General features: G+C 44.2%; 1 protein-coding gene across 2 annotated transcripts; it reads right to left on the bottom strand.

The window, feature by feature from the left end:
- Positions 1–27,470, bottom strand: TMEM38B (transmembrane protein 38B). Of its 2 annotated transcripts, XM_079959754.1 has the most exons (6): positions 27,099–27,466; positions 19,842–19,998; positions 12,898–13,082; positions 11,207–11,294; positions 4,375–4,492; positions 1–2,457 (listed from the first exon to the last, which is right to left on the bottom strand). In XM_079959754.1, exons 1-6 carry the CDS (start codon positions 27,208–27,210, stop codon positions 2,242–2,244), a joined length of 876 nt encoding a protein of 291 aa, XP_079815880.1. In that variant the 5' UTR covers positions 27,211–27,466; the 3' UTR covers positions 1–2,241. The 2 variants fall into 2 exon arrangements, with proteins under 2 accessions (XP_079815880.1, XP_079815881.1); XM_079959755.1 differs by lacking the exon at positions 19,842–19,998 and having other exon boundaries at positions 27,099–27,470.
- Between the last annotated feature and the right edge of the window lie 3 nt (positions 27,471–27,473).

Genomic DNA, 27,473 nt, shown 5'->3' with positions numbered 1-27,473 from the left:
TTTCCTTTTCCATTTGGTTTTAATAGCAGGGATTTAAAATGCACACTGCACCCAAATACAAAGCAGGCCATTTTCTGGCTAACAACTGTAAATATCTTAACAGTAATTTCAAATACATTTTCACATTCGTTTGTGTAAAAGAACTACAGTGAAATTACTAGGGTGAGGTCGTCGTCGTCGTCAACAGCACCACAAAGATCTAGTAGCAAAGAGAGACTTGCCCAGTAATACAAAACATTTCAGAGATTTTACTGGCACAAAAAGGTTGGAAGCGCACTTGCCTGCTGGTGTTTGTCTCAAGTACTTTTCAGCTGCCCTACCCCCTAATGATTTTCAGTATAATGGTAGATGGGTACTTGAGACAACAGTACCCGTTCTCTAAATGCCAATGAATTACACTCTCCCAGAACAAAACCACTTTAAGAAGGAAATTTAGCTTTACATTTTTAAAGGGTAGCGAAATTAAATCTTTAAAAAAAGCCTTCCTGAATTTATTTTTAAATGTAAAGTTACTTGTAAAATCGTTTATGTCATGAAATATTTCCCTAAAGTTACTGAAGTCCATTGATTTATTTAGGCCTACTCTATGACCTGAGGCAGATCCGCATGATAACTTCATAGCACATCCAATACACATGTAAAGCACAGGCTTCCCCCAAAGAATCCTGGGAACCGTAGTTTGTTAAGGTTGCTGGAAATGGTAGCTCTATTGGGGGGGAACTACAGTTCCCATGAGCCTTTGGGGAAAGTGTTTTAAATGTGTGCTGAATATGTTTTAAAGGTATATTGTGGATTTGCCCCTAGTTGGCTATCATCCAGTAGAGGTTAAATCCTACAACAGGGCGATACAGCTTCTGACCTATGAAGGCAAATACAGACCATAAACCATGTATTCTGGCTGGGCAGGTGATTGGGGAAAAGGATGGAGACCTCCCGGAAGTTGGCCCCGTTCTATTTTTATTTCCTGCCAGGTGATTGGCAACACCACACAGGTGTTTTGGTACCAGGCAAACATCTGAAACATGGTTCAGTGTGCAAGTTTGTGTCTACAGCTAGCTAGCATTAGGTAGGCTGATATACCAAATTATATAGGGAAAACCTTTCTAGTATGCAGTATCTGTTTCAATAAATAAAAGAGTGTGTGTATCGAAGGGGGGTCTGTTCTTACCACATTGAGTCTCTGACTAAGTGGAATTGTTTGAAAAATCCAAAACGAAAATCCACAGCACTTGAGTTTCTTTGTCTCATAAACCCATCAAGGAAGAAGGAAGCTCATGCTTACAAATAATTTAATATCTAAGTGGTTCCAGTGAGTAAACGTACAAAGATTTGAAAACCCTGTATGGATATTTTGTGAAAAAAGCTACAAGATTGCTTGCGACTCAAGCCAAGTGTGAAAACTTACAAAATTGGCCCTCAAGCACTGTTATATATATAAAATTGGTAGAATATTAAACTGGTTTAAATTTGATCACTGAAATTACTGCTACTTTCAGTCACTGAATATATTACATTTTCACAAATATGTTCACATTTCTCAACTAGATTAAAATCATGTATTAAAATATTGGGAGAGTAACCCCCGGTATTAAAGAATGAAAACACCAGGACACATTTCAGCCAAAAAATTAAGCACCTTCAAGTCCTAAATGCTCATGCTTAAAGCTCACTCATCAGATTTCAAGGTGCTCAGGTCTGCTGGATCATCTCCCGAATAAGTTACAATCAACATAAATAGTCAGTTCTGACAATCACATTTCACTGGTGCCAGAAAATATTTCATCAAGCTTTTTAAAAGTTAGTATTTTGTTTCCTGAAGTAGAAAAACTATTTTAAGACCACAATAAAAATTCTTCATACAAGTAAAATCACAATATAATCTCTTCTTTTATCAAGTCACATTAGATAGAAAGAAACCCAACATGATGCATCTTGTCCAAGTATGAATTCTAGCTTACAAAAAAATACATTTTTAGAGGCTACATAGAGCCATGTGGCAGTTGCAATAGTAGTTGTCAACAGTGCAGAAAGTTCGTGGGCAATGTAGCCTGAGCGAGCTTCACTGAAATGGGGGTTTGCACAGGAAACTTTGCACTATGCTTCTGGAAGCCATTTGCTACGTGAATTTCCTTATACACAATTGTCCTTTCACATTATTAGGAAAAAGAAAAACAGGGCGTGTTTTTATGGGCATGTACAAAGAAGCCACGTTTGGCCACCCCGCATCACATTCTAAGCTTTTTATTCTATTTTCTTGGCATGTCTTCTCTTAACACTGTCGCTCGTCTCTCCAGCTGTCGTGCGGTCGTAGTCTGAGGAGGCACCATTGTAAGGGACTTTGGCCTCGCTGTTACAAGCTTCAGGGCAAGGCGGGTGAAGACCAAAGAGGAGGCCAACCAGCACCTTCTCAAACGGGGCCAAGGGAGTGAAAGCATTATCCGTCAGCATCATGATTACCTGAAACAAGGAGCACAGCAAGTGGCATCAGCTCTCCAACAAGATTTACAGGTGTGTGCACTTCTGCATACCTAGGGAATACCCAGGTAGAAACCACTCGCTTCCTTTTGGGTGGTCCTGTTTTGCTTCCAAACAGACCATCATGTGATCACCCAAGCTCGCAATTAGAAGGAATGGTTATGGGCTATCTGATGTGCCATTTATACATGTTACATCACGATGCCATGAGCAACAACCCATACGTAAGAATTCATCTAATTCCACAATAATTTTTCCATTTTTAGATACAAACCGGGACCCAAGTTAAGGGAAGAACATCAAACACAATACATATTTCTCCCTAGATCATACAAGCAAGCAAACACTACTTCTTAAAATTGCACAGTTATACTTTTTAAAACTGACATTAATACTGTAATTCAATTCATATCTTCACTAGTAAATATATACACACACACATTCAGAATCACCTAGCATGCAATTCTGACATGGCTGAAGTGAAGTCAAAGTTCCTACTGATTTCACAGACATAAGGTCATGGGTTCAATCCCCATATGGGCAACTTGCATATTCCTGAATTGCGGGGGGGTTGGTCTAGATGCCTCTTGGGGTCCCTTTCCAACTCTACAATTCTATGGAACTAAAACTAGGTAGATATCTTCTGTACAAAGAACAATTAATGTGACCATTTGCAAGTTTAAAATTGCTGCTTTACCTGGCAGGCTCAAGGTAGTTTGCATTAGTTAAAAGCAAACAAACAAATGCAGAATGATGATTAATACAACCCCAGGGTGGCATCTAAGGGATGCCTACCCGCTTGCGTGGTGCGGCTTTCAGGTTCTCTTCTCCCTCTTCCAGCCTCCTGCGTGCTTCCAAAATCTACCCGGGGGTCCTGTAACCCCCAAGAGCAGCTTTTGAAGGCATAGGAAAAACTAGCCTATTTCTAAATATCGTGAGCTTGAGTGAATCCTCAGTAGACCTTGCCACTAAGTTGGCTAGTAAACAGCATACCTGGACAGGATATGAGCGCTGCAGTGGTCCTCGACATGAGAAACCACAGCCAGGGTTGGTAGAGGGTAGCAGTAGTCATGTGAACTGGTCCTTGAAATTAAGTATCTCATCGGGTTTTCAGAAGTGAAGTTCCCCCAAACATTCCTAGAGGGCTCCCTTCTGTTCTTTTGGCCTTTCTAGAGGACAGATGCAGATAGTCGTACCTTGGTTCCCGAACAGAATGCGTTCTGGGAGTCCGTTCGACTTCCAGAACTGTTCAAAACCAAGCTGCAGCTTCCGATTGGCTGCAGGAGCATCCTGCAGCCAATCAGAAGCTGCGCCGGACGTTTGGCTTCCAAAAATCAAAAACTGGAACACTCACTTCCAGTTTGCGATCGTTTGGGAGCCGAAATGTACGAGTTCCAAGAGCGTTTGGCAACCAAGGTATGACTAATTAGTTACCGCCACCATCCATCATTTTCACCACTGATTTTCCCCCCAAAATGTTTTAAACAGGAGGGGGTGGTTATCCTTCTACAGCCCAAGGGACACATTTCCTCTTGGTCAACCATCAAAGGGTGTGGCCAAGGCAAAAGTGGGTGTGGCCAAGGCAAAAGTGGGTGTGGCCACCCCGCACAGACCACAATGCAAGCACCATGTGCAAGGACCTCCATACACTGCAGGCCTGTTTGTTCACCCCTGATTTACTGCCTCCCCACCCTCTCCCTCCTACTGCAAGGTGCCCGGCTGCAATTCCTCCACATTGCAACATTTTATGTAATTGTAGAGCAATTAAATCTAATATATGAAGCATTAGATGCATTACTGGAACCATCAGTACAAAAACATGCACAAGTTTATTTAGAGTGCCTGTAAGTTACTCATGTCAGCACAACAACAAGCACCAAGAAGCCCCAAAATTCTTACCTTTGTGATTACCAAGAAGGAGGTGTAATACAGCATGAGGTTGGGCTTTGCTACTGGAAGAAAAGAGATGTGCTGCATTGTGAAGAGTACGGCCCCTATCAAGCTTATTTTCACAGGGCTGGGGGGGGGAGACACAAAACATGTCAGGAATCATTTCTCAATCCCCTCTCCACCCTCAAAGAAGAGTTTGTAAATCTCTCAACACTGCTGTTAGTTTTCATTAATTTGTCAAGATCTCCCACTATCACCGGCCCAGAGGCATTTGGGTTCTCCCAATAGGGTTGCAAAACTTCTAATCAGTAAACGAAACAGCTGAAGCTTTAGCTGGCTGGCAGGCGAAGAGAAACGTCAATTGACTGGCTGGAAGTTAGGGGCACGGGTGTTCAATTTCCAAGGCTCTTTTGGCTTTGGTGAATGAAGAACAAGAGGAAAATATTAAAGATGACCATCCCTTTTCAGAACGTGTGGTAAACTGCCTTTATTAAGTTGTTGTTTTAACTTTTTAACTCAGTAACTTTTTTATAATCACCTGTTTAGGTGGTATATATACATTACTGGTGTGATTTCTATCCCTCTCATCAAGTAATGTATGTAAAATCAAACATAACAATTAAAATAAACCTGGAAAACCAAGCAGCAGAAAAATAATGGCAAACTCCCCAAAAGACAACAAAACCTAGTTGTCTTAGTGGGATAGGAAAGTTAAAAATAATTTCACATCGGGCAACCAATGTGTCTCTTTGGTTCCAGATAGTATTGTAGAAGAGTCTAAAAAGCCCAGAACACAATTTATCATGGCCCTCTAATGGCTATGGTGGCTTATTTACCAGCCGTCATGCATTTATCATTAACTCTGGAAGTGTACATTCGATTCTGACCCGACTAAGCTTCCTGGTTTCTAGAATAGACTGCAGGCAGGTGATCCAAACCTCTGGAGCAGTAACAGAAAGGCAGCTTCTGCTTCTTATGAAAGCCTGGCTTGAAAGCATGCAAGAATTTGAAATCAGGGCTTGAAAACAGCTCTTAAGCCTCAGAGAGCTTCATATGGGAGGAAGCACTTGATAAGAATCCCAAGACCCAGAATTCAAAGGTCTTTATAAGCAGATAATGCAATGTTGGATTCCACCCACAGGTTTATTTAACATGTAACACAGCTCAATGAGACTTGTTGAGCAGAAAAAGGGCAAATGATTAACCAGCCAAAAAATCCATAATCGGTTGAAAGCGCTGCAACAACATTGGGAACTGTTTGCTAGTCTTGCTAAGAAATAGATCTGGATTTTATACAACAGAAATGAGAATTCCTCCGTTTCCTACCACGATGTAGCTGTCTTTCTCAAAACTTTACCACTACTTCCACTTGACATTTTCTAAGAGCGCTTTGCTCAAAACACTTTACAAACATTTGTCCTGCTAATCCTTACACCATCTCTGTAAAGTAGCATGGCAACATTGCAGACAGGCATGCCATGTTGACAAACTTACTTACTAAAAGCTTGCCCAAGTCAACCAGTGAGCTGATGGCTGGAGATTGTAAAAGAACAAAGCTCCTGCCCTCTGCAGAACATAAAAGGGGCTATCATATTTTTCGCTCCATAAGGCGCACTTTTTCCCTCCTAAAAAGTAAGGGGAAATGTCTGTGCGTCTTATGGAGCGAATGCAGGTGGGAGGCTCTGCTCAGTGCTCCCGTTAAAGAGCCATGTGGAGTGTGTGTGTGGCTTGTGGGGTCTTTTCCACAAGGTGGGAGAAGGGACTGACGAGCTGCCCTTCTCCCTCCTCGGGGAAAAGCCAGAAAGAGCTTTAAAGGGAGCGCTGAGCAGAGTCTCCTGCCTGCATTCACATCTGGGATGCATACAGGCTCTGCTCAGCGCTCCGTTGTAAGGGCTCCCTTTTATCCCTCCTCCCGCTTTGCTGGGAAGCCAGCAGAAGAAGAGGCACTGCGCAGCTATCGCTCTTGCTCTGCTGGCTTCTCAGCGAAGCGGGAGGAGGGACGGAAGGGTTTAAAGCAAGAAAAGCGAGAGTCGCTTACATGCTCTGCGGAGAATTTTTTTTTCCTTGCTTTCCACCTCTAAAAACTAGGTGCATCTTCTGGTCAGTTGCGTTTTATGGAGCAAAAAATACAGTAATTGTTTAACATGCATTTGTCTTCCCCTTGGTTCACCAGGGAGATCTCTGCCAGCACCCTATGAAGCAGGCCCCTTGTTAAAGGCACTTCGAAAATTCCCAAAACTGTGGCTTAGAGCAGGGGTGGGTAACCTCATGCCGGGGGGTGGGGCAGAAATCCCCCCGACCCATCTTATCTAGTCCTTTCTACGGTCTCCCTGGCCTCTTCTTCCCAGGACACACCCTGCACTGCTTGTCCTCCATGCCCTCAAGTGCTTTGCCTAGCTGGAAGGTGTCTCTGAACTTTGGCACTGCCTCTTGCTCGCCTGGATGGAGTGGGAGGTGTGTGCTGAAACCTCTGATTTTTGGGTGGCCGAAACATACAAGAGAGGCACATCTGTTGCTCTAGTCTAGCCGCATTTGCCTCTGGCCCTGCTCAGCATTTGCAGGCAGTCCGCCGGGGAGGTTTCGCATGAAGGAATGCCACCTCTGGCTGAAAAACAAGTTCCCCACCTTAGGAACCTTAAAGGTACCCCTGACTGTTAGGTCCAGTCGCGGACGACTCTGGGGTTGCGCGCTGATCTCTCTCTAAAGGCCAAGGAAGCCGGAGCTTGTCCACAAACAGCTTCCGGGTCATGTGGTCAGTATGACTAAGCCGCTTCTGGTGAACCAGAGCAGCGCACTGAAACACCATTTACCTTCCCACCGAAGCAGTACCTATTTATCTACTGCGCTTGATGTGCTTTTGAACTGCTAGGTGGGCAGGAGCTGGGACCTTAGGAGTTCCTAAATTCTCCTTAGGAGCAATGTATACTCCAGAACTAAATTGCACTGTGCAGTACTAGAAAATATCAATCTATGTATAGCCCCTTTTAAAATCCTGAAGTTCTCAACTCAGTGATATTGTCGCAAGAGGAGCTCCTGAGAAACATTTCTCCTTTCATGAGCTTCAAGTTTCCCCTCTTAAAAACATGCAATGCTCTGCCTTGCATTGACCAGCATATAGCTTTAAGAGAGGAAAAAATACATCTGCGGCACGTTAAACTGACAAAAATTGCATTTCTCTTCACAGCTGAAGGAGTTAGGTCACCTACACACACTCAACAACAACAAAAGGCAGCTCATACCACAAACACACACACACAAAGCTAAGTGGGGGGGGGGGTCAAGAGGGAGAAGAGACAACGCCGACTTTTGGCAACAGCTCTGCTTGCACTGCTGTGTTTCTCTCCTGTCATTCTTTATTACCTAGGATAGTGGCTGGAAGCAGGATGCCTAAGTGCTTTGGCACTCCTGCTGCTTTTATCACACTAGCAGTGGCAGCAGTCTTTTCAAAATAATCACTTCCGCAAAGGAAACCCTGCCAGGAAGTCAGAGAGGAAGGGCAAGGGGACTTTAAAATGCCCACCATGAGCTCGTTTCCCCCTCTGGAGGAGCGGCTGGGGCCTGACAGCCTGCTCCAGCTCTTTTTGTACTTCCCATGGCAGAAGTTAAATTGGGAGTGATTTAACATTCCCAATTTAGCTTCTGCAAACCTGAGCTGAAAGCTGTAACTCAAGCAGTATTCCCCCGTGCGCCAGAGGCACGCTCTGAACAGCATACTAATGCGGCTCGCCTTCGGAGCAGGCTCTCGCATCCCCACAAAACCTGAACTTTTCGTTCCCGATTAATTTCAGTTACTGCTTTGAAGCTGACGTTTTGTCAGACACTGGTGAAGCGCCCGTCACTATGACTGGCAGGGTGCTTTGGGGATGTGTTCAGCAAAAGGCAGGGCTGGTGGCACACATTGCAAGGACCCCTGGCAAGATTTCCCTCCTGCGCATGACTAGGGATAAGGAATGCGCAAATCCGGGTGGTGTACAGCTACGACTCCCATCATCCCAGCCATGCTGAGTGACGCTGGTGGGAGACTAAAGTCCAACAAGGGTCACAGATTCCCTACCCGTGATGTAGACAATTCAGTGTCAGGATTGGGGTGGTAAACAGGTTTAGCTCTTGGCAGAGTTTAGTACTTAAGAGCAGAGTTTTAACTTTTATTTTGCAACCAGATGAGTGGCTGATAATTACCTAACAAATCACACGAGGTTATCCCTGCTGTTAAGGTTCAGTTTGCCTGCCCTATTCCCACACACCCGGTAATCCCTTGCATCAGTAGGTGGGACAGGAAAAGGATTTACAGTTGCAATCAAAATGATTCAACCCCCCCCCCATTGCAAATCAGGTTTATAATATAAATTTACAGACTTTCAGCTGTTTGCAACGAGCAAATCAAACAAAAGCAATTGAAATAGCTGAACACAAACAGATGCTTCGAGTAGTTCCCCCAATTCAGCTGAAATTGCAACTTATGCTCACTTCTCCAGTCTCACTATTATTCAACCCCCCTTGTTGCAAACAGCTGAATGTCTGTAAAGTTTCATAATAAACCTGATTTGCAATGGGAGCTGAATAATTTCGATTGCAACTGTAGCTATTCCCCAGACTCCTGCTGCCAACACACTTGCCAATGAAAGTCAAAGAAAGACTATTTTTTATTTATATCCCACTTGATCTGCCTAACACTAGACCAGAGTTTCCCAAATTGGGATCTCCAGCTGTTTTTGGACTACAATACCCATTATCCCTGACCACTGGTCCTGCTAGCTAGGGATGATGGGAATTGTAGTCCAAAAACAGCTAAGTTTGGGAAACCCTGCACTATACTCTTTACAGTTTGGTTCTGAAAGGACCAGTTCTGATGAAGCTATATTTGCTTCATCTATCTTGGTTTTCAAAGCACAGAATGAGAGTTAGACCCATGCTGTTGCCCCCATCCTGCACTCAAGATGGCAGCTTTAGAGTTTCAGTCATGGTTTGTTACAACCCTGGTTTTCCAGGTACATCTGAATTCAGAAACTGTTGTTTAAGGCTGCAATTCTATACTTCCTCACCTAGGAATAAGCTATATTGACTTCATGCCCCGAGTAGGCATGTACAGGGCTGAGCTGTCAATCTCAGTTTACTAAGCAGGATATGAAACCATAAAGGGGTGGGGAGGAGAGAATAGGCTGAGCTTCTATTTATTAGTCTACATGCAACCCATCACCTCTTCCAGGCAACTGTTCAAGGGTTTCATCACCTCGCTGGGAATGGAGGAAGGGGAAAGAAGCCTGGGATAGCTCAGTTAGTAGAGCATGAGATTCTTAATCTTAGGGTCATTGGTTGGGCAAAAAAAATCCTGCATTGCAGGGGATTGGACAAAATGACCCTCATGGTCCCTTCCATGGTCCCTTCTACAGTTCTGTGATCATATGACCCAGCTGGGTGTCGTCACTATACTTCCAACCTTTGAATGAGCGCTTTTAGCAGCTTCATTTTAAATGCTAAGAGGCATGGGGCATAAAACGCAGCAGATCGCAGGACAAGTCAACAGCCACGGTGATCCCCAGTGGAAGTTGCTGCCAGCGTCTTTACTTGAGAGGCCCCATAGGGCTCTTCAATGAAGCTCTCTGCTGCCTTGTTCCTCAGCTCCCCTTCCCTGTGGGCAGTAGTGCAGACAGGTAATTTATGATGAACTCCATATGAAGTCAATAGTACTTACTTCTGAGGAGCTGTGGCTTGCAGCCATAGACTCTTCATCATCTTTATGTGGTTATATGTGCACTACTTTGCTCACTTTCTCATGTGACAAACCACAAGAATACAGAGCACTCTAGCACTCTGTATTTGCCCAGTCCTACCCAGGGATGCGGACGCAGGTGGCGCTGTGGGTTAAAGCCTCAGCGCCTAGGACTTGCCGATCGAAAGGTCGGCGGTTCGAATCCCTGCGGCGGGGTGCGCTCCCGCTGCTCGGTCCCAGCGCCTGCCAACCTAGCAGTTCGAAAGCACCTCCGGTGCAAGTAGATAAATAGGGACCGCTTACCAGTGGGAAGGTAAACGGCGTTTCCGTGTGCGGCTCTGGCTCGCCAGAGCAGCGATGTCACGCTGGCCACGTGACCCGGAAGTGTCTCCGGACAGCGCTGGCCCCTGGCCTCTTAAGTGAGATGGGCGCACAACCCCAGAGTCTGTCAAGACTGGCCCGTACGGGCAGGGGTACCTCTACCTTTACCTTTACCCAGGGATGCAGATGGCGCTGTGGTCTAAACCACTGAGCCCACGGCTTGCTGATTGGAAGGTTGGTAGTTTGAATCTCCACAACCGGGTTAGCTCCCATTGTTCGGTCCCAGCTCCTGCCAACCTAGCAGCTCGAAAGCACGTCAAAGTCCAAGTAGATAAATAGGTACCACTCTGGCGGGAAGGTAAACAGCGTTTCTGTGCTCTGCCCTGGTTTTGCCAAAAGTGGCTTAGTCATGCTGGCCACATGACCCGGAAAAACTGTCTGCGGACAAATATCGGTTCCCTCGGCCAGTAAAGCAAGATGAGCACCGCAACCCCAGCGTCATTCGCGACTGGACTTAACTGTCAGGGATCCTTTACCTTTATCTTTTTACCCAATTCATATAGAGCAAAACTAATACGTTTTCTAGAAACCAATACTACAACATGTGACAGTTTCGTAGCAGATATTTTGGGGTTCCTCAGCAGCAAACTGGCACGGACAGTTCTCCCTCCAGGCAGAAAGTTTGAAGCGCACTAATTTATTATAGAAGAGTCATGTTACTGAAGAGCTACTCATACAGTGCTACTTTCAATACAAAGAAAGAATATTCCCAGGACTGTGCCAATTGTTACGTGCTTTTCATTGACTTACTAGGACATCTTCAGCAGTTCATTAGTTTCTGGCTTCCACACACCTCTCACTAACTGCTCAAAGTTAGATATTAGGCCGCCCCCAGCTCCTGCAATTCAACAAGAAATTATTACATGCATAAAATTGGTTCCAGAAGATCTGACGACACTCAATTCTGCTTCCAGTCAGGACAACTGCAAAGCTGCTCACGTCCCTTTCTAAAAGGAGCAGGATATGGCCCTCAAGTTATAGGCACAAATGGAATGACCTACTTCACAGTTTTTGAAATTGGATCCTCAATTTGAGACTCATTTGAAAACATCCTATTGTCAGGGGCAAGCACCTAATATTTCGGGGGGGGGATTAATTCAACAAGGATCTTAAATTTTGTCAAAGCTTAATAATAAAAATAATAATAATAATAATAATAATAATAATAATAATAATGGAAGCAGCAGCCAACATTGCCTGGTACGCTGGAGCTTAGAATTTGTGATTGTCCATTTAGTAAAAAAATGCTTCAAGAGAGAAAGATTCCTATATCTTGCTGAAGTTAAGCACAAAATCTCTTCTTGCTTACAAAGCAATAGCAACACAGGGATTATGCACCCATTAAGGGCTCATAGAATGACTTCCACTCTTCCCTGTGACTACTCCAGAAGAAAGACACCAAACTCATGGAAGTAGTAGTCCAGGCCTATAAAAGTCTTGCAAAAGTTATTAGTCTACAAAAAACATCTGGCTAGCCTACTGGGACCTGGCAGGGGAGGGACAAACCAGTGTTCTGTTTTTAAACACTATGATTGCAACTCTTGTGCCTTTTTTGAAACACCCATCACTTGTCTGTTCTCACCAAAAGAGGGTGAATAGAAGAGGGTGTGAAAGCTAGCATTTAGTTATATGTAACTAAACCAAACTGGAGCTGCTGTAGTATATTCCCTTTCCACCAATTCCAATGTTTACTTTTTTAAAAAAGGACGAAAAAACACAAAAACACTCCCCTGCCCTCACGTCCACCGTGCTGACCTCCCCATCTCCTACCTATGGGTTGCTGTCTTATAATTTGAGCTTTAGGCAAACCTCCGTCGGAGTTGACGTAGAAATATAAACGCCCCTGCTAGTGTTATACCTGGCAGAGGTGGAATTCCATAATAAAATGAGAGCACCTATAAGTGGCTCTCATCCAAGAACAGCATTTGCCAGTAAAACTGAAACTGGGGACATCTTATTCAGAGGCCACATAAACAGCAACATGTGACGAAGGCTGAACCTTAGGCACGAGTTCTTTTCCTCTGGAGGATGGAACTAAACATGAGCAGGATTGAGCTCTTAAGGAGCAGCCAAGAACGGGGTGGCAGTGGGAGGGGAAGAACACATTAACAGGATGGATTTAAATTGGTTTTTCTTCTAAGAGTGGCCCCGGATGCAATACCATTTCATAGAACAGCGGTGCCTAATCCACACAAGCCATGTGCACACCTATTTTTGTGCCCCCAAAATGTCACCCGAAATGCCCATGATTTTTGTGAGCTGCCCCAGTGTCCTTTAAAATAATAATTGACAATACTGATTTTTTTTTTTACAGAGGGTTCACTATGCGTCAGTGCAGCCCATAGCCCCCCAAAAGATTAGCAACCACTGTCCTTGAGATTCCCCCTTAAAATTTGAAATGTTTTTTAATATATATATATATATTATTTTTTATACATTACCTCTGGCCCAGCCAACTACTATCATGATTAACCAGACATTTTTGTAGTGCTGATGTGCATGTGCAATCCCGCCAGTTATTTTCCACGTTCTAGTCACTTCCTTCATCCCTGCAAGCAGCAGTCGTATAGGTAGAAAACAGAAACAGCGGTAGGCTAGATCACGCGGACAATAAAATACAAGATACCTAAAGAATTGGGGAAAAAGTTTGAACCTTAGCTACTTCGCAATGTTTGCAATGGAAGCATGCTGACAAAATGAAACAAACTGATAAAGGCTTTTTTTTAATAAAAAAAAAAGATAGATGTTAAGAAGTCATCGCTGTAGTATTACGGCTATCAGTCACTTTAAACCATAGTTAAACTAAACTATGGTTTAAATGTGAACATGCAGCGTGCTGCTGAAATTGTGGGCACGTGGCTCCTTCCCTGCTCTTTGGTTAAAAACAAACACACACAACTGCTGTAAAAAAAAACATACCCCAACACCTCATTCTTTGTGGTATATCAAGATCTGGCATTTTAAAGAAGTATATAGCATTTTAAAAAGTCACATCCATTGTGTCTAGTCCACATGTATCCTCTTAATATTACACTTCTAATGTACAAATACAGCATTTTCCTAAAGCTCCCAAATTTGGGGAAAATAGGCTAGGAGCCCGAAACATGCATTCACCAGTGCTGCAATTGCATGAGTAACTCTCTCCACATACCTATAGGAGCAGGGGCAATTACAGTGGTATCTCGCAAGATGAATGCCTCGAAAGACGAAAAACTCGCAAAACAAAAGAGTTTTTCGTTTTTTGAGTTGCTTCGCAAGAGGGATTTCCCTATGGGCTTGCTTCGCAAGACGAAAACGTCTTGCAAGTTTGTTTCCTTTGTCTTGCAAGTTTGTTTCCTTTTTCTTAAAACCATGCATTCACTTCGAGGAGCAACTCATAGCAGCCTTTTTTGAGGTTTTTGAAGACTTTGGTATTTTTGAAGCTTTTCCAAAGTCCGTGCTTCGCAAGACAAAAAAATCGCAAGACAAAAAAACTCGCGGAACGAATTAATTTCATCTTGCGAGGCACCACTGTACATGAGCATTTTGTCTAGCTCTGAACAATCTTTCCCTCCCATTCACTTATTGAAAGATATATATATATTCCCTCACAGTTCCACCCCAGCACAAAGGTTGAACAATTATAAATAAAGGCCTGGTAGGCAGCATTTTACTCGCTTCCTCCTAATCATCTATTGCTCTCCCCTTTTGCCTCTGCCTCTACAGGCTCCTTTAACAAAGAGACATCATTTTCATTACCATCTCCCTCCCACTGCCAAATTTGATTGAAAATCAAGCACGTCGGCTGACACAGAGTGAACAGAGATGCTGCTGGTTTACTGTCAGGATCAGAGGAGATCTCTTCATCAGGTTTCACCAGCCTTCTCCCATCTCTCTCCATCAGCGTGCCAAAGGAATAAGCCTTCCTCAGATTCCTGCTCATGTGCCAATGGAAGCTCAAAGGGCCAAGCATCTCTGCCTTCTTCAATCCACACAGATATGCTTTATTATTGCAAGCCAACAGTTGTGACTTCACTATATGGACCTTGCTTTTCCCCTTCTCAGAATCCACACACGTTTCTTAACATCTATACAGTGGTGCCTCGCAAGATGAAAAGAATCCGTTCTGCAAGTCTCTTCGTCTTGCGGTTTTTTCGTCTTGCGAAGCAAGTCCATTAGCGGATTAGCGCTATTAGCGGTTTAGGGGCTTAGCGGATCAGCTGATAAACGGTTTAGCAGCTTAGCGGATCAGCTGATTAGCGGCTTAGCGGATCAGCTGATTAGCGGCTTAGCGGCTTAGAAAAAGGGGGGAGGGGGGGAAACGCAGGAACTCGCAAGACATTTTCGTCTTGCGAAGCAAGCCCATAGGAAATTCGTTTTGCGAAGCACCTCCAAAACGGAAAACCCTTTCGTCTAGCGGGTTTTCCGTCTTGCGAGGCATTCGTCTTGCGGGGCACCACTGTATTTAATAATAATAATACGCAGGGCTTCAATTTGGCATGTGACTTGTCTTAACACAATAGAATCTCCCTAACCTCCAGCAGGTGCATTGGGTGAAAATCTTTTTAAAAATAAACTTACATTTGGAAACATTGTACAAGATGGGTATTTTTTTCAGACAGGTCAAATTTATCTTTGCTTATGAATCAGATCTTTCCCTAGCACCCTAGTGCAAAAGCCTTCAAGAGGAATTGGCAATGCTAGACCTGCCCTCCTAGGAAACACCAGTGGATCCAGCTGCCCACCTAGAAGCAAGAGGAGCCACTGTTTGAAATTCTGCACTTTGCACCTGACTATTGGCCATTTGAGGGACACAGGTGGCGCTGTGGGTTAAAGCCTCAGCGCCTAGGGCTTGCCGATCGAAAGGTCGGCGGTTCGAATCCCTGCAGCGGGGTGCGCTCCCGCTGCTCGGTCCCAGCACCTGCCAACCTAGCAGTTCGAAAGCACCTCCGGGTGCAAGTAGATAAATAGGGACCACTTCCAGCGGGAAGGTAAACGCCGTTTCCGTGTGCGGCTCTGGCTCGCCAGAGCAGCGATGTCACGCTGGCCACGTGACCCGGAAGTGTCTCCGGACAGCGCTGGCCCCTGGCCTCTTGAGTGAGATGGGCGCACAACCCCAGAGTCTGTCAAGACTGGCCCGTACGGGCAGGGGTACCTTTACCTTTTTTATTGGCCATTTGCAACCAGGTGAAGATGCCTGGGTGCCAGGATGGCACCTGATGTCTCCACCACTTGGAGGTGCATGCCTGAAGATCCTTGGATCTTGCCTGTTTCTACACACGAGTAACACATCCTGCAGAATTTTATCCATTATATTTTATCTGCACAATCAGAACGGATTTCAGGAACCAAAAAGCTGTATGAAAAACGGCAACTTGACATTTAAGGAGCCATTTGGCACCTAGGCTCACATATCTGAGTGTTTAACTCTGATAGGAGAAAAGTGGGAAAAGTGGTTTCTCTGTGGGTCTGTTTGACAGCACAGTCTGGCGAACCACACAGGGTAGTCTGAACCGCCGCCGCTCTCCACCCTCTCTCAAATTTGCCTGTAAAACTAGTCGCTGGCCAGGGATCTATAATAAATTAGGAGACTGCTCAGCGGTGATTTTGATCTCATTAGAGAAGTGGTATTACACAATATTTGCTCATTACCATACACCTGTGAAATCCCTTTTTTTTTTTTTTCCCCAAGGGAGAGGGGACACAAGAAGAAGAATTGGAGGGGAACAGCCAGCTTTTGTTTTTCCAGTTTTCTTCTGGGCCTTCACAACTCTAGAGGAACATTCCTTTCATGCAAAGTCATAGCAATGCGTGTGCATAATTGCCTCTGCTGTATAGGAAGAACAGCAGATTCCTCATTATGTCCTAGTCAGAGGAGGAAATAGTATATAGTATTCAAATCAGGCATTTATAATAAATAAGACTGGCTCTTGTAGAATGCAGAGAGATGTTTCCCATAGGTGCCAGTAGATGTCACTAGTTGACAGCCATATCAGAATCTCTATTAGCTTGGCTTGTTCAGTGAAGGGAAAAAGTTTCTTTTATTTTTATTTTATTTTTTTATTGCTAGTTACAATAACAAAAAACAAAAAGCAAACAGAATAGACAACATCAAAGTAACATAAAAAAGAGAAACAGCAAACTAAAAAGATATCAACCTAAAATACAAAAAAAGTACACAAATCTTGACTTCCCTCCACTTGTGTATGACTTCCTTCTTTCTCTTTTATTTTAATTGTTGTGTTATCAATAATATTTTGCCTTTATACCTCTTATACCCAACTTCTCCCTGTCTTTACCCTTTAAACTTCATTCATTGCATATCGATATGTTTATGCCAGAACAATGTTTTTTCATGTACTCCTTTACACAATCCCACTCTTCTATCAGTTTTTTATCTGACTGTCCTCTTATCGCTGCTGTAAGTCTTGCCAGAACTATATATTCACAAAATTTAATTTGCCACTCTCTTATTGATGGAGTTTTTTTCTCCCAGTGAAGGGGGAAAGTTTCATTTCAGATTTTATGCAATACGGAGGCAGCATTCTACACAATTCTAAAGTCGGCTGTATTTTTTATATGCAATAACAACATTCCTAAATGGTCAGCTGCTGAAGTCGATAGGGCTCATACTTCAACGTGTAAATGTAAACAAGGCTTGAGTGAAAACAAAGCATTTCACACTTGTCACTTGGATTCTTGGTTTGTTCTGTGATGCATCTGACAGCAATCTTCAGAACTTTCCTTCTATTTTGAAGGAAGCATCCACACACCACTTCACACATCAAGGGGCTGCACCTTCTCCAATCCAATTCCTTGTGCAGCATTTTCAGAGGATGAGAGGGGAAAGGTTTAAACACCTACTTCTCAGATATATTAAAAGATTCAACTGCAGAAAACGGGACCCTGATAGTGCATTTGCCATGTTTACTTTTAATAATGATTATCAGTGTTATTAACCAAGGTCATATAGAATCCCTTGCACCGGAGGTGGCTAGCACTCAGCTTGGGGTCCTGATGGCGCACCAGAAACAAATGCTGGGGGGCCACAAAACCCCACTGTTTTTCTGCATGGGTACATTCTATATGTAAGAAAAAACAGGAGTTCCTCATGATGTATATAGCACAAAATCAGTATGTTGTACATCCCAAATACACCAGCAAGGCACGTAGGGGTTTTTTTGCTGGGGGACGACGACCCAGCTTCCCTAAACGCTTTAGGAAAACTGATTCTTATCCTAATAGATGCACCTTAAAGTAGAGATGACGGTGCATGAATATACATTCAAGCTATCCTATTAAGGATGGTGGCATCCTTTAAGTATGATAGCAAGAAACAAGGCAATGAAGTTATTTTTTCCTTGGCCTTAATTTGCCTGAATAACTGGAGTGTTTTATCAATCAATCAGTTAATTTTAATAAGGCTGCATATTGAAAAGCAGCTTCGGCTATACCTCCCTATAGCTTCCAAGCAATGGATACAGCTCAGAATGGCATCTCATAATGAGATTTTTGGATTTTAGGACGAGTATAGGATGACGGTAAACACATGGACTTGAATCCTGAGGAGGGGTTACATTGTCACCCAACTACCTCATTCATCAACAGGACACCCAACTTATAGGGACAGGGGTTTGGGGGCAAGGTGTAGCAGGCTGCAGAGGGAAGCAAAAGGCCATTCCATGAACACATACTCTGTTCTGTTTATGGAAGAAAAGTTAGTGTCTGAGCCAGAAAATGCATGCTTTGTTTTTCAGGCCAGGAGACCCAATTATTCTGATTAATGGCGAACTAAATCAAAGCACATTCTCATACCGATGAACTTCTAATAAGATGAAGTTAGTACTGCTTAAACTGAGAAACTACTATAGTGAAGGAAAAACACCCCCCCCCAAAAAAAAAAAATAATAAAGACCCCACAAGCATTCATCCCGCCCCACCCAAATGTGTGGAATTTGCCCCACCCAAATGTGGGTTAAGAGACAGTGGAAGAGAGCTGCATCCATTCCACAGCTCATGTCACGGCAGCTAAAGAAGGGCTGAGATTCATAAATTCAACCCCAACTCAAAACTGTTAATGAGCTTCACTAATTAGGAAAAAGTCCGAAAAGGAACAACATGTACTTTATGCACGCATAAAAAGATACTGTTCTGTGCCAGTTACGAACACTGCTAAGTCCTATTACTGGGCCTCACAGCTAGTTGGAAATTCTCATGGAGGACAAATCTAGCTCACAGTAATTACTAGTTTGCACGTACCAATTTTCTGTCTTTCTCCTAACTCCAGTGTTCTGAAAGACTAGAAGTGTAGCGTTCAGAGTACTGGACTAGGACTTGAAAGACCAGGGCTCAATTCCTCAGCTGAAACTACTTCACAGGGTTGTTGCGAGGATAAAAGGGGCAGGGGGAGAACCATATATGTCACCTTGAGCTCCCTGGAGGAAAGGTGGCTCTAATAGTCACAAAAATGCAAATCTTAATGCGGTAAACTGAATGACTGGCTTCCATTTACGCAGCAAGACACCATGGTAAGCAGCCCAATCTGATCTATACTTCCTAGAAGCCGAGGCCTGCCAAGTTTCAGATAAGTAACTAAGACTGCAGCCTTTGTGAGAAAGGCATCGATGACGGCATTCAAAATGAACCTGAAAACAGTAACTTTTACTCTGAGCAGGGCAAGCCCCATTTCCTCTTGAAAGACAGATGTACCTGCCAGTGTTCTGAAATAACAGGTCTAATCCCACAATTGGGACAGGATGTATTATTGCCTTTAAAAGGTTTTTTTCTTTATTGCAATGTTTTATTTTAGTCAATCTAACATACACCCAGTGCTCTTTTGTTAAAAATAAAAACCATGTAAAACAGTATGGGGGCGAGGGGACACATAAGAGAAGACGGTTCTTGACTTCACAGGGATCAGCCAGTCAGGACCGTGAACTGCACACTATATAGGAAAACCTGCAGATTATTCACCTTCCCCAAGCTACACCATGAACCAAAATAACTATATGTACATATTGTGGCAAGTGCCCTTTTTATGCATGTCTATATAAACACCCAATTTTTAGCATTTAAACAGTTTCTAATTACAGGTGCAACACTGTGTTAACTAATTGATTAAATTGAATAAAAACCTTTTTCAACGAGGTGCCCAGACAACAGCTTGTATTAAAAAGCATATTTAAAAACCACCAATTGCAGACACCCAATTCTCTTGGGCCCTGAATATTTTTATTTATTCATTCATATGCAAAACTATGCAGATTTAATCTATTAAAACTCACACAATTAACTGACCTAGATTCTTTGAATCAGATGGCAGCTTAAAAATTCTGCAGCTGCATTCCATGACTTTGAGCACAGATTTAAGTTTTAGGCAACATCCTTCATCGTAAAAGCTGCTTACCAGACTGACGAGGCAAGTAAGACATTTGTGGTGTTGGCAAGAAATCCAACTGGAGGTTCTGCAAGCATCAGCGAAGATAAAATGGAGCCACCAAAACAGTAAAGCATTGCGCTAAACCAGCATGCAATTGGGCTGCGGTATGATACGTCAACTGCTCCTGGAACAGTAGAAAAGACAAAGTGTAAGTAGTTCAAACGTCTCACCTTTAATCTCTACAGAAAGAGCAAAAATCTGATCACAGGTCAGCACCAACCACCACCCTCAGCAATTTTCAGGTCATCCAGTGGGGTGCAAGTTTGGGAACCACTGTTCCTATCAATGTAGTTCATTAATTTACTTCACACGCCCAAGAAATAGCAAAATGGGTTTAAGCATTATTTAGGAAAACAGTATATAAAGCGTGATCTCCAATGTTAGCCATACTCTGAGCAAACCCATTGAAATAAATGGATTTTTATTTAGTTCAGTGTGTTTCTTATTACTGAATAAAGTGAATGAAGTTGGATGCTGCCCAAAGTATTTGAAATGGCATCACGAGTGTGACCCGTCATTGTGTCTTTCCTGATATAAAGGTAAAGGTAAAGGTACCCCTGCCCGTACGGGCCAGTCTTGACAGACTCTGGGGTTGTGCGCCCATCTCACTTAAGAGGCCAGGGGCCAGCGCTGTCCGGAGACACTTCCGGGTCACGTGGCCAGCGTGACATCGCTGCTCTGGCCAGAGCCAGAGCCAGAGCCGCACACGGAAACGCCGTTTACCTTCCCGCTGGTAAGCGGTCCCTATTTATCTACTTGCACCCGGAGGTGCTTTCGAACTGCCGCCCAAATTTCCTAAAGATGACCCTAAGGATCAAGTGACTCTTTGAAAGAACAAGAGTTGGAGAACAGGGGTCTATGGGACAGGATAAGGAAATGAGAAGAATTTGGTTGGGGATGCCTTGCAAAAGCAAAAGGGCCTGACCATTCACCTTTGGATCCAAGCCAATAAACCCACTGCCCACCCAGAGCTAAAGCATACAGAATAAACTATCTCTGGTCACAATCCTAAGAACACTTTGAGAGAGCAAATCCCACTGAACGTAGAGCTTACTTCTGAGTAAACATACTTAAAATTGCACTGTCAACCCCATTGATGTCATTAAAGATTTCTCCTTAACTGGCCTCCTTGTTGGGTTCTAAGCTAACCTTATAAGACGACTTTTGTTTGATTGTTTGTGGCATGAAGGACCAACTCCAGGCCACAAGGCAGAAAAGGTTTTCCACCCCCTGCCTTCTTTTAGGCCACAAATGACCGGCACAGGAGTCTTTGCAGTCAACTAGTAAAAAAGCTGTTATGAACTTTGTTTGCAAGGTTGTTCCAAGCATGGTCCACATTCAATATGTAAAATAAAAAAAATCCTTCCAGTAGCACCTTAGAGACCAACTAAGTTTGTTATTGGTATGAGCTTTCGTGTGCTTGCACACTTCTTTTATATTAAAGAATTGTTTTATTTTGTTTTGACTACAACAGACCAACACGACTACCTACCTGTAACTATTCAATATGTACTTATCGAGCATGATGAAATACTGTGCAAAGCATAAAGACTCCTCAACAATCAGCTACTACGTGAATGTGAAAAACAGAAGATACATTTACAGTGGTCCAAGTAATAACACTGAATGCAACCATCATAGCACCAGAACAGGTGCAAGGCTTCATTCAAAAGGACCAACCCAGCTCCAGCTCTCTACAAAACATTCTACCACTGCAAATGCAATACTATTTCAATTTTAAAAAACTTGCTTTCTTTACAATAGTATGAGCACAAGAAAACAGTCAAGTTAAGAAACTGGTATTATGTGGAAAAGCAAATTTTAATGGGAGAAAACAGAAATGATCAAGTGATTTGCTTTCAGTAATCCACAAGTAATTAGATGTAGCCACTAATGACCTTTCTTTTAAACTGCCTTTAATTCATATCAAAAAATGAGGATCCAGTTAGTAGGTGCACATGCAACTTAATTCTTTGGAATTACTTTTGTTAAGCCAAATTAAACACAGTGTGTATCAGCAATATCCAAATATAAATTGCCATGCTTTAATATCTGCACTGCATGTCACAATGAATATTAGTGCTGAGAACCCATCAATATTCCTTCTAGCATTAAAGCTGCAGTTAATTAAGCTTAATTGTGTGCTTGACAAGGGAGATAATTATCTGGATGAACTATCAGATATACCTAATTACAAGTCTGTAGCACAAGATATTAAGTCCAAATGCCCTATTCACAAGTATATATTTACAAGGATTTGTGAGGTCAGAAGACAGGCACATATTCCATAAGTCTAATTTCCACTACCCCCAAAAAATAAAATAAAATCAGGCATTGAGAAAGATGTTTTGATATATATCAGGAAGATGCTCCAGATTCAGAGGAACAGGGGCTAGTGGATTAGTTGCTGTTCTTGCTTGGAGATAAAACCTGCAACAAGTGAAGACTTCACCTGCCCAGAGAGACCAGGAACTCAGACTTCCAGAATGATGCCTTAATGTCCAAAATTATACAGGTGCAAACAATGATAACTTTTCCCTGCTGCTCCTCCTATGCTCACTTCATGGTTGTGATGCTGCTGCATCATTAAGCCATAGGCAATCCTGTTCCAAAGGGGTCTAGTGAGCACCACCACCCCCTGTGCTTCCAGCTCCTTCTGCATCTGGTCCTCTGGTCTGCCACTTTCAGCTGGGAAATCCTGCCGAGCTGGCCTGAGTCTCCGGTCCCCTTCAGCTTTTGGTGTTCCTCCCTGGCCCCCTATGCCTCTTATGGTAGGTAAAGGTAAAGGGACCCCTGACTGTTAGGTCCAGTCGTGGCCAACTCTGGGGTTGCGGCGCTCATCTCGCTTTATTGGCTGAGGGAGCCGGCGTACAGCTTCCGGGTCATGTGGCCAGCATGACTAAGCCGCTTCTGGCGAACCGGAGCAGCGCACGGTAACACCGTTTATCTTCCCGCTGGAGCGGTACCTATTTATCTACTTGCACTTTGACGTGCTTTCGAACTGCTAGGTTGGCAGGAGCAGGGACCAAATAATGGGAGCTCACCCCATCGAGGGGATTCAAACCGCTGACCTTCTGATCAGCAAGTCCTAGGCTCTGTGGTTTAACCCACAGCGCCACCTGCATCCCTCCTCTTATGGTACGTCCCTTCTTTATACCAGCCTTGCCCAACTATATCTATGAGCCAAGCATTGCATTGGAGTAACTTAAGATGGCAGATGTTCACCATGGATGAGAACTGAGCTTGGCTCCCATTCAAAAGCACCACCACCATTCATCACTGCAGCAAGTCCAGGCACCCGGTGGAGAGCAGCACTGCCACCAAAGCAGCAGTGGGGCAACAGCCACTATGCCATTTTCACCACAAGCAGGACTGGGCCATGACCTGGTGTGGTGTGTTTTTTTTTTTTTTTTTTTTTGGGGGGGGGATGTCATTAGCACCATTCCCAGGTCTCTCCGAAGTCTGGAGCTACACTCCAGTTTTGATTCCCAGCCCTACACTCCAGCCCTACACTCCAGCTTTGATTCCCAGGATTCTATGAGGAAGCCGCAACATGTAAAAGCCAGTGTAAGACTGTGCTGCAAATACGTCCCTGGAGTCCAAGACATCAGTCTTTTTTTCTTCGGAGGAAAGGAACACTGCACATTATTTGTGGGTCCAAAAATTCAAGTTAATGATTATAGCATGGGCATGTTGTTACTATACTGTTATGCTGCTTCAATGGCTTGCCATTTAAAGTTGCCATTTATAGCTATATTGTGGGTAGAATGATGAACTAAATTTAGTGTTTTGTATCATCAATCTGAACATGGTCTTGTCAGTTGGGTTTACCCCACTAATGATGAGACATAATGAAGGCATGCAGTGTGTGCTCCGGCCAAGTGGTGAAGATAAGGTTGCTAAGGGGCCAACTTCATGTCACACACAGCTCTGTCTTTTTCAAAATGAGAGAAAGCAGCTGAAGGATTCTGAGCAGAGAAGCCGCACGTAAGTGCGCCTATACCGTAGAAGCATATCCCTTTCACTGTTTCCCCCGTTCAGAATTTGCCTATAGCAGCTCCACTCCTGCAAAATGCAGGCAAATGCGGTGCATTTTCAACACTACCAAAGCAAAGTCACATAGTACTTCCTTTTGTCTGCCTAAACACACCTGTTTGAGGCTGAGGTGCCTCAACAGTACTTGTTGAGAGTCAAGGCCATGGTGAACAGTTGCCCAAGATGAAAACAGCACTAACAGAGTGTCGTGGAAATGGATCTTTTTGTATACAAGTACACAACCATGATTGTATATAATCGTGAGGGTTATTATGGGCCAAGGAGAAGACTGGGGTGTGTGTGACATGCTCAGCTATCCCCAGTATAGACCCAGTTTTTAATTTCTGAAGAGAGATTTCAAACCCTCTTAAATGTTCTGAAATGGTCCATGGCAGACATTATGAGACTCTGGAGAACTTGCAGGCTTCCAGCTCTTGTGGGACTCCAGTTCCCATCAGCCCCAACCAGAAATGGTGGGAGTTGTAGCCCAACACCTGGAGAGCCACAGATTCCCCATCCTTGCACTACAGAGTTTCACAACTTGTGCCCTGAACCAGTTCAGACCCTAAAGCCACATGATGCAGCAACAACCTAGCTGAAGCCAAGCAGGTCTGAACTGGTCAGTACCTGAACAAATTACCAGACACCTGACAAGTGCTACCTGGAATTTCATTAAAGAAAGCACAGCATAACAAAATAAGAGTCATCACTTTAATCCATTCATTGATATGTGATGTTAGTCAAATCTGCTCCATACACACTGCAAATCCACTCTGCATATTGCTTTTGTGCCAAAGCACTAAGCCAGTCGTATTTGTGTCATTTCAGCAACAGGCTTTTGCCAGCCTTTTAAAAAACCCTGGATGTTTGTGTGTGTGTGTGTGTGTGTGCGCGCGGCTTGGCATTTGCTTTAATTCTGCCAGCTGCTTTTAAATTGTGGTATTTCAATGTTCTTGTTCCCATTGGTTTTATTTTTAACTTTTGTAAGCCACCCTGAGAACCTGCTAATGCTAAATAAATAAAAGCTTTTAGGACAGTCTGAACCTAGCCACAAATTTAACCTCTGGCAACCACTCTTCTTGATACATGAGCTGATTACAGTCTCAAAGTGCAGGGTACCATTCCTCAAGCTGGTGTCCTCCAGGTCTTTGACTACAACCCCCACCAGCCTCAGCCGGTATGACCAACAGTTGCAGATGATGGAAGCCCCAACTTCCAACAACACCTGGAGTTGTCACAGGTTCCCCATCCTTGGTGCAAGGGGGGAAAGTAACTCTACACATGATCAGAAGCACTGTTGTTACTTCCAATTAGAACAAAAGTCCTGCTGCATCACACCAAAGGCTTATCAGGTCCAGCATCCTCTTTTTCACAGTGACCAACCAGACGTCTATGGGAAGCACACAGGCAGGAGATGAAGGCAACAGTTGCTCTTCAGAAACAGGCATTGTTGTGTATTAGCTTTGAGTATGGACTTCCATACAACAAACACAGGTAACAGTCACTGGCATAATCATAGAATTGTAGAGTTGTAAGGGAACCAAGGGTCATCTAGCCCAACCCCCTGTAGTGCTGGAATTTCAGCTAAAGCATCCAAGGTAAAGGTAAAGGTACCCCTGCCCGTACGGGCCAGTCGTGTCCGACTCTAGGGTTGTGCGCTCATCTCACTTAAGAGGCCGGGAGCCAGTGCTGTCCGCAGACACTTCCAGGTCACGTGGCCAGCGTGACGAAGCTGCTCTGGCGAGCCAGCACCAGCGCAGCACAGGGAAACGCCGTTTACCTTCCCGCTATAAAGTGGTACCTATTCACCTACTTGCACTTAGGGGTGCTTTTGAACTGCTAGGTGGGCAGGAGCTGGGACCGGAAGACGGGAGCTCACCCCGCCGCGGGGATTCGAACCGCCGACCATACGATCGGCAAGTCCTAGGCACTGAGGTTTTACCCACAGCGCCACCCGCGTCCCCCAAAGCATCCAAGATAGATGGCCAAACCAACCTCTGCTTAAAAACCTCAAGTGAAGGAAAGTCCATCAACTTCCAATGGAGACTATTCCACTGTCAAACAGCTCTTACTGTCAGAAAGTTCTTCCTAATATTTAGTCAGAATTTTCTTCCTTGTCACTTAAATCTATTGGTTCAGGTCCTACCCTCCAGAACAGGAGAATAGAAGCCTGCGCTATCCTCCATGTGACAGCCATTAGCTATCTGGAGGTGGCTATCATGTCTCCTTTTTCACCATGCTAAACATGCCCAGCTACCTGAACAGTTCCTCGTAAGGCTTGGTTTCCAGACCCTCCATTATCTTGGTCTAGTGGGTGGCAATATTGAAATATTGGGTGAGCCACGTAAGCCCTCCCCACATAACTGATCACATGGTGTTGCAAACATACACCATTTGAATGGCAATGCCCATTAACTCAAATATTTTATGTGGGGACTGAAGACTCCTTTGCCCCTAGGAGTCAGCTCCTATGTCTTTAGTCACCTTCCTCTGCATAACAGCCCTTCTAAACTGTGGTGCCCAGAACTGGATGCAATGATAAGACTTATAGCCTCTATGAATTTACCTAATCCGGCTACCTGTCAAAGCCATCCAACGAACCATGCATTTGTCTGTCACCAAATCGTATGGATTTAAATTTCATAAACTAATAATAATAATAATTTTATTATTTATTCCTCGCTCATGTGGCTGGGTTTCCCCAGCTACTCTGGGCAGCTATGCAGCAGGCAAAAGTAACAAGTTTTGATGGTCATAATAATGGAATACTGAATAGTTTAGTTTATGTAAAATATTTATGGCGTGGATTTATGGTATGCAAAATGAACCATGGAAAGAGGAGAAGGGAAGTCACTGATGTTTTAAGGTTATTTAAATGAACATTCTAAAATATAAAACAGAAAATATAGAAAAAAGAAAAAAAAATGCTTACTTTCGTTTTTCCCAACAACAAGCCAATCTCCACCCCCCCAAAAAAATTGAAAACAGGGCTGTTTGTGTTTCTTTATAAAAAAAAAGTGCGGGCATGCAGCGTCCAATTAAAAAAAGAGGAAAGCGGCGTGGAGCTGAGCGAGCCCTCGCCCACAAGGGAGGGCACTCTGCACATGCCCAGGAGGCGCGGCCAGAGGCGAGGGCGGGCTCCTCCGGCGCCGCCATCCCCGCTGCCCGCCCGCCTTCCCCCTCACTCACCCGGCTGCTCCTTCAGCGACAGGACGGAGGCCGCGTAATGCGCCAGGTCGAAGAAAGGGAACATGGGCAGGCGGGAGAAGCGAAGCGCCACCGGCCCCAGGAGCTCCTCCATCGCGGCGGACTCCGCCACGCATGCGCCGGCGACGGATTTAAAGAGGGAACGTGAGGGGGGGGCGGGGGACGGAGAGAAGAGACAAACGAGCGAGGGGCGGGGCTTAGAAGGGCCCCTCCGCCCCCTCTCTCTTCATCGCCTCAGGCCAAAAAGGGGCGCGAACGGTCCCAGTCGGATCCCGCGCATAGTTTTTTGGCCCGTACAAACCGCCGTCGGGCGGGAAGAGAGCTCGCGCCGCGGGGGCGGGGCAGGGGCAGAGGCTG

Source organism: Podarcis cretensis, assembly GCF_951804945.1.
Source record: "Podarcis cretensis genome assembly, chromosome: 17".
In the NCBI taxonomy this organism is placed as follows: domain Eukaryota; kingdom Metazoa; phylum Chordata; class Lepidosauria; order Squamata; family Lacertidae; genus Podarcis; species Podarcis cretensis.
The sequence above is the reverse complement of the archived record's forward strand: the minus strand, read 5'-3'. Positions and strand labels throughout refer to the sequence as shown.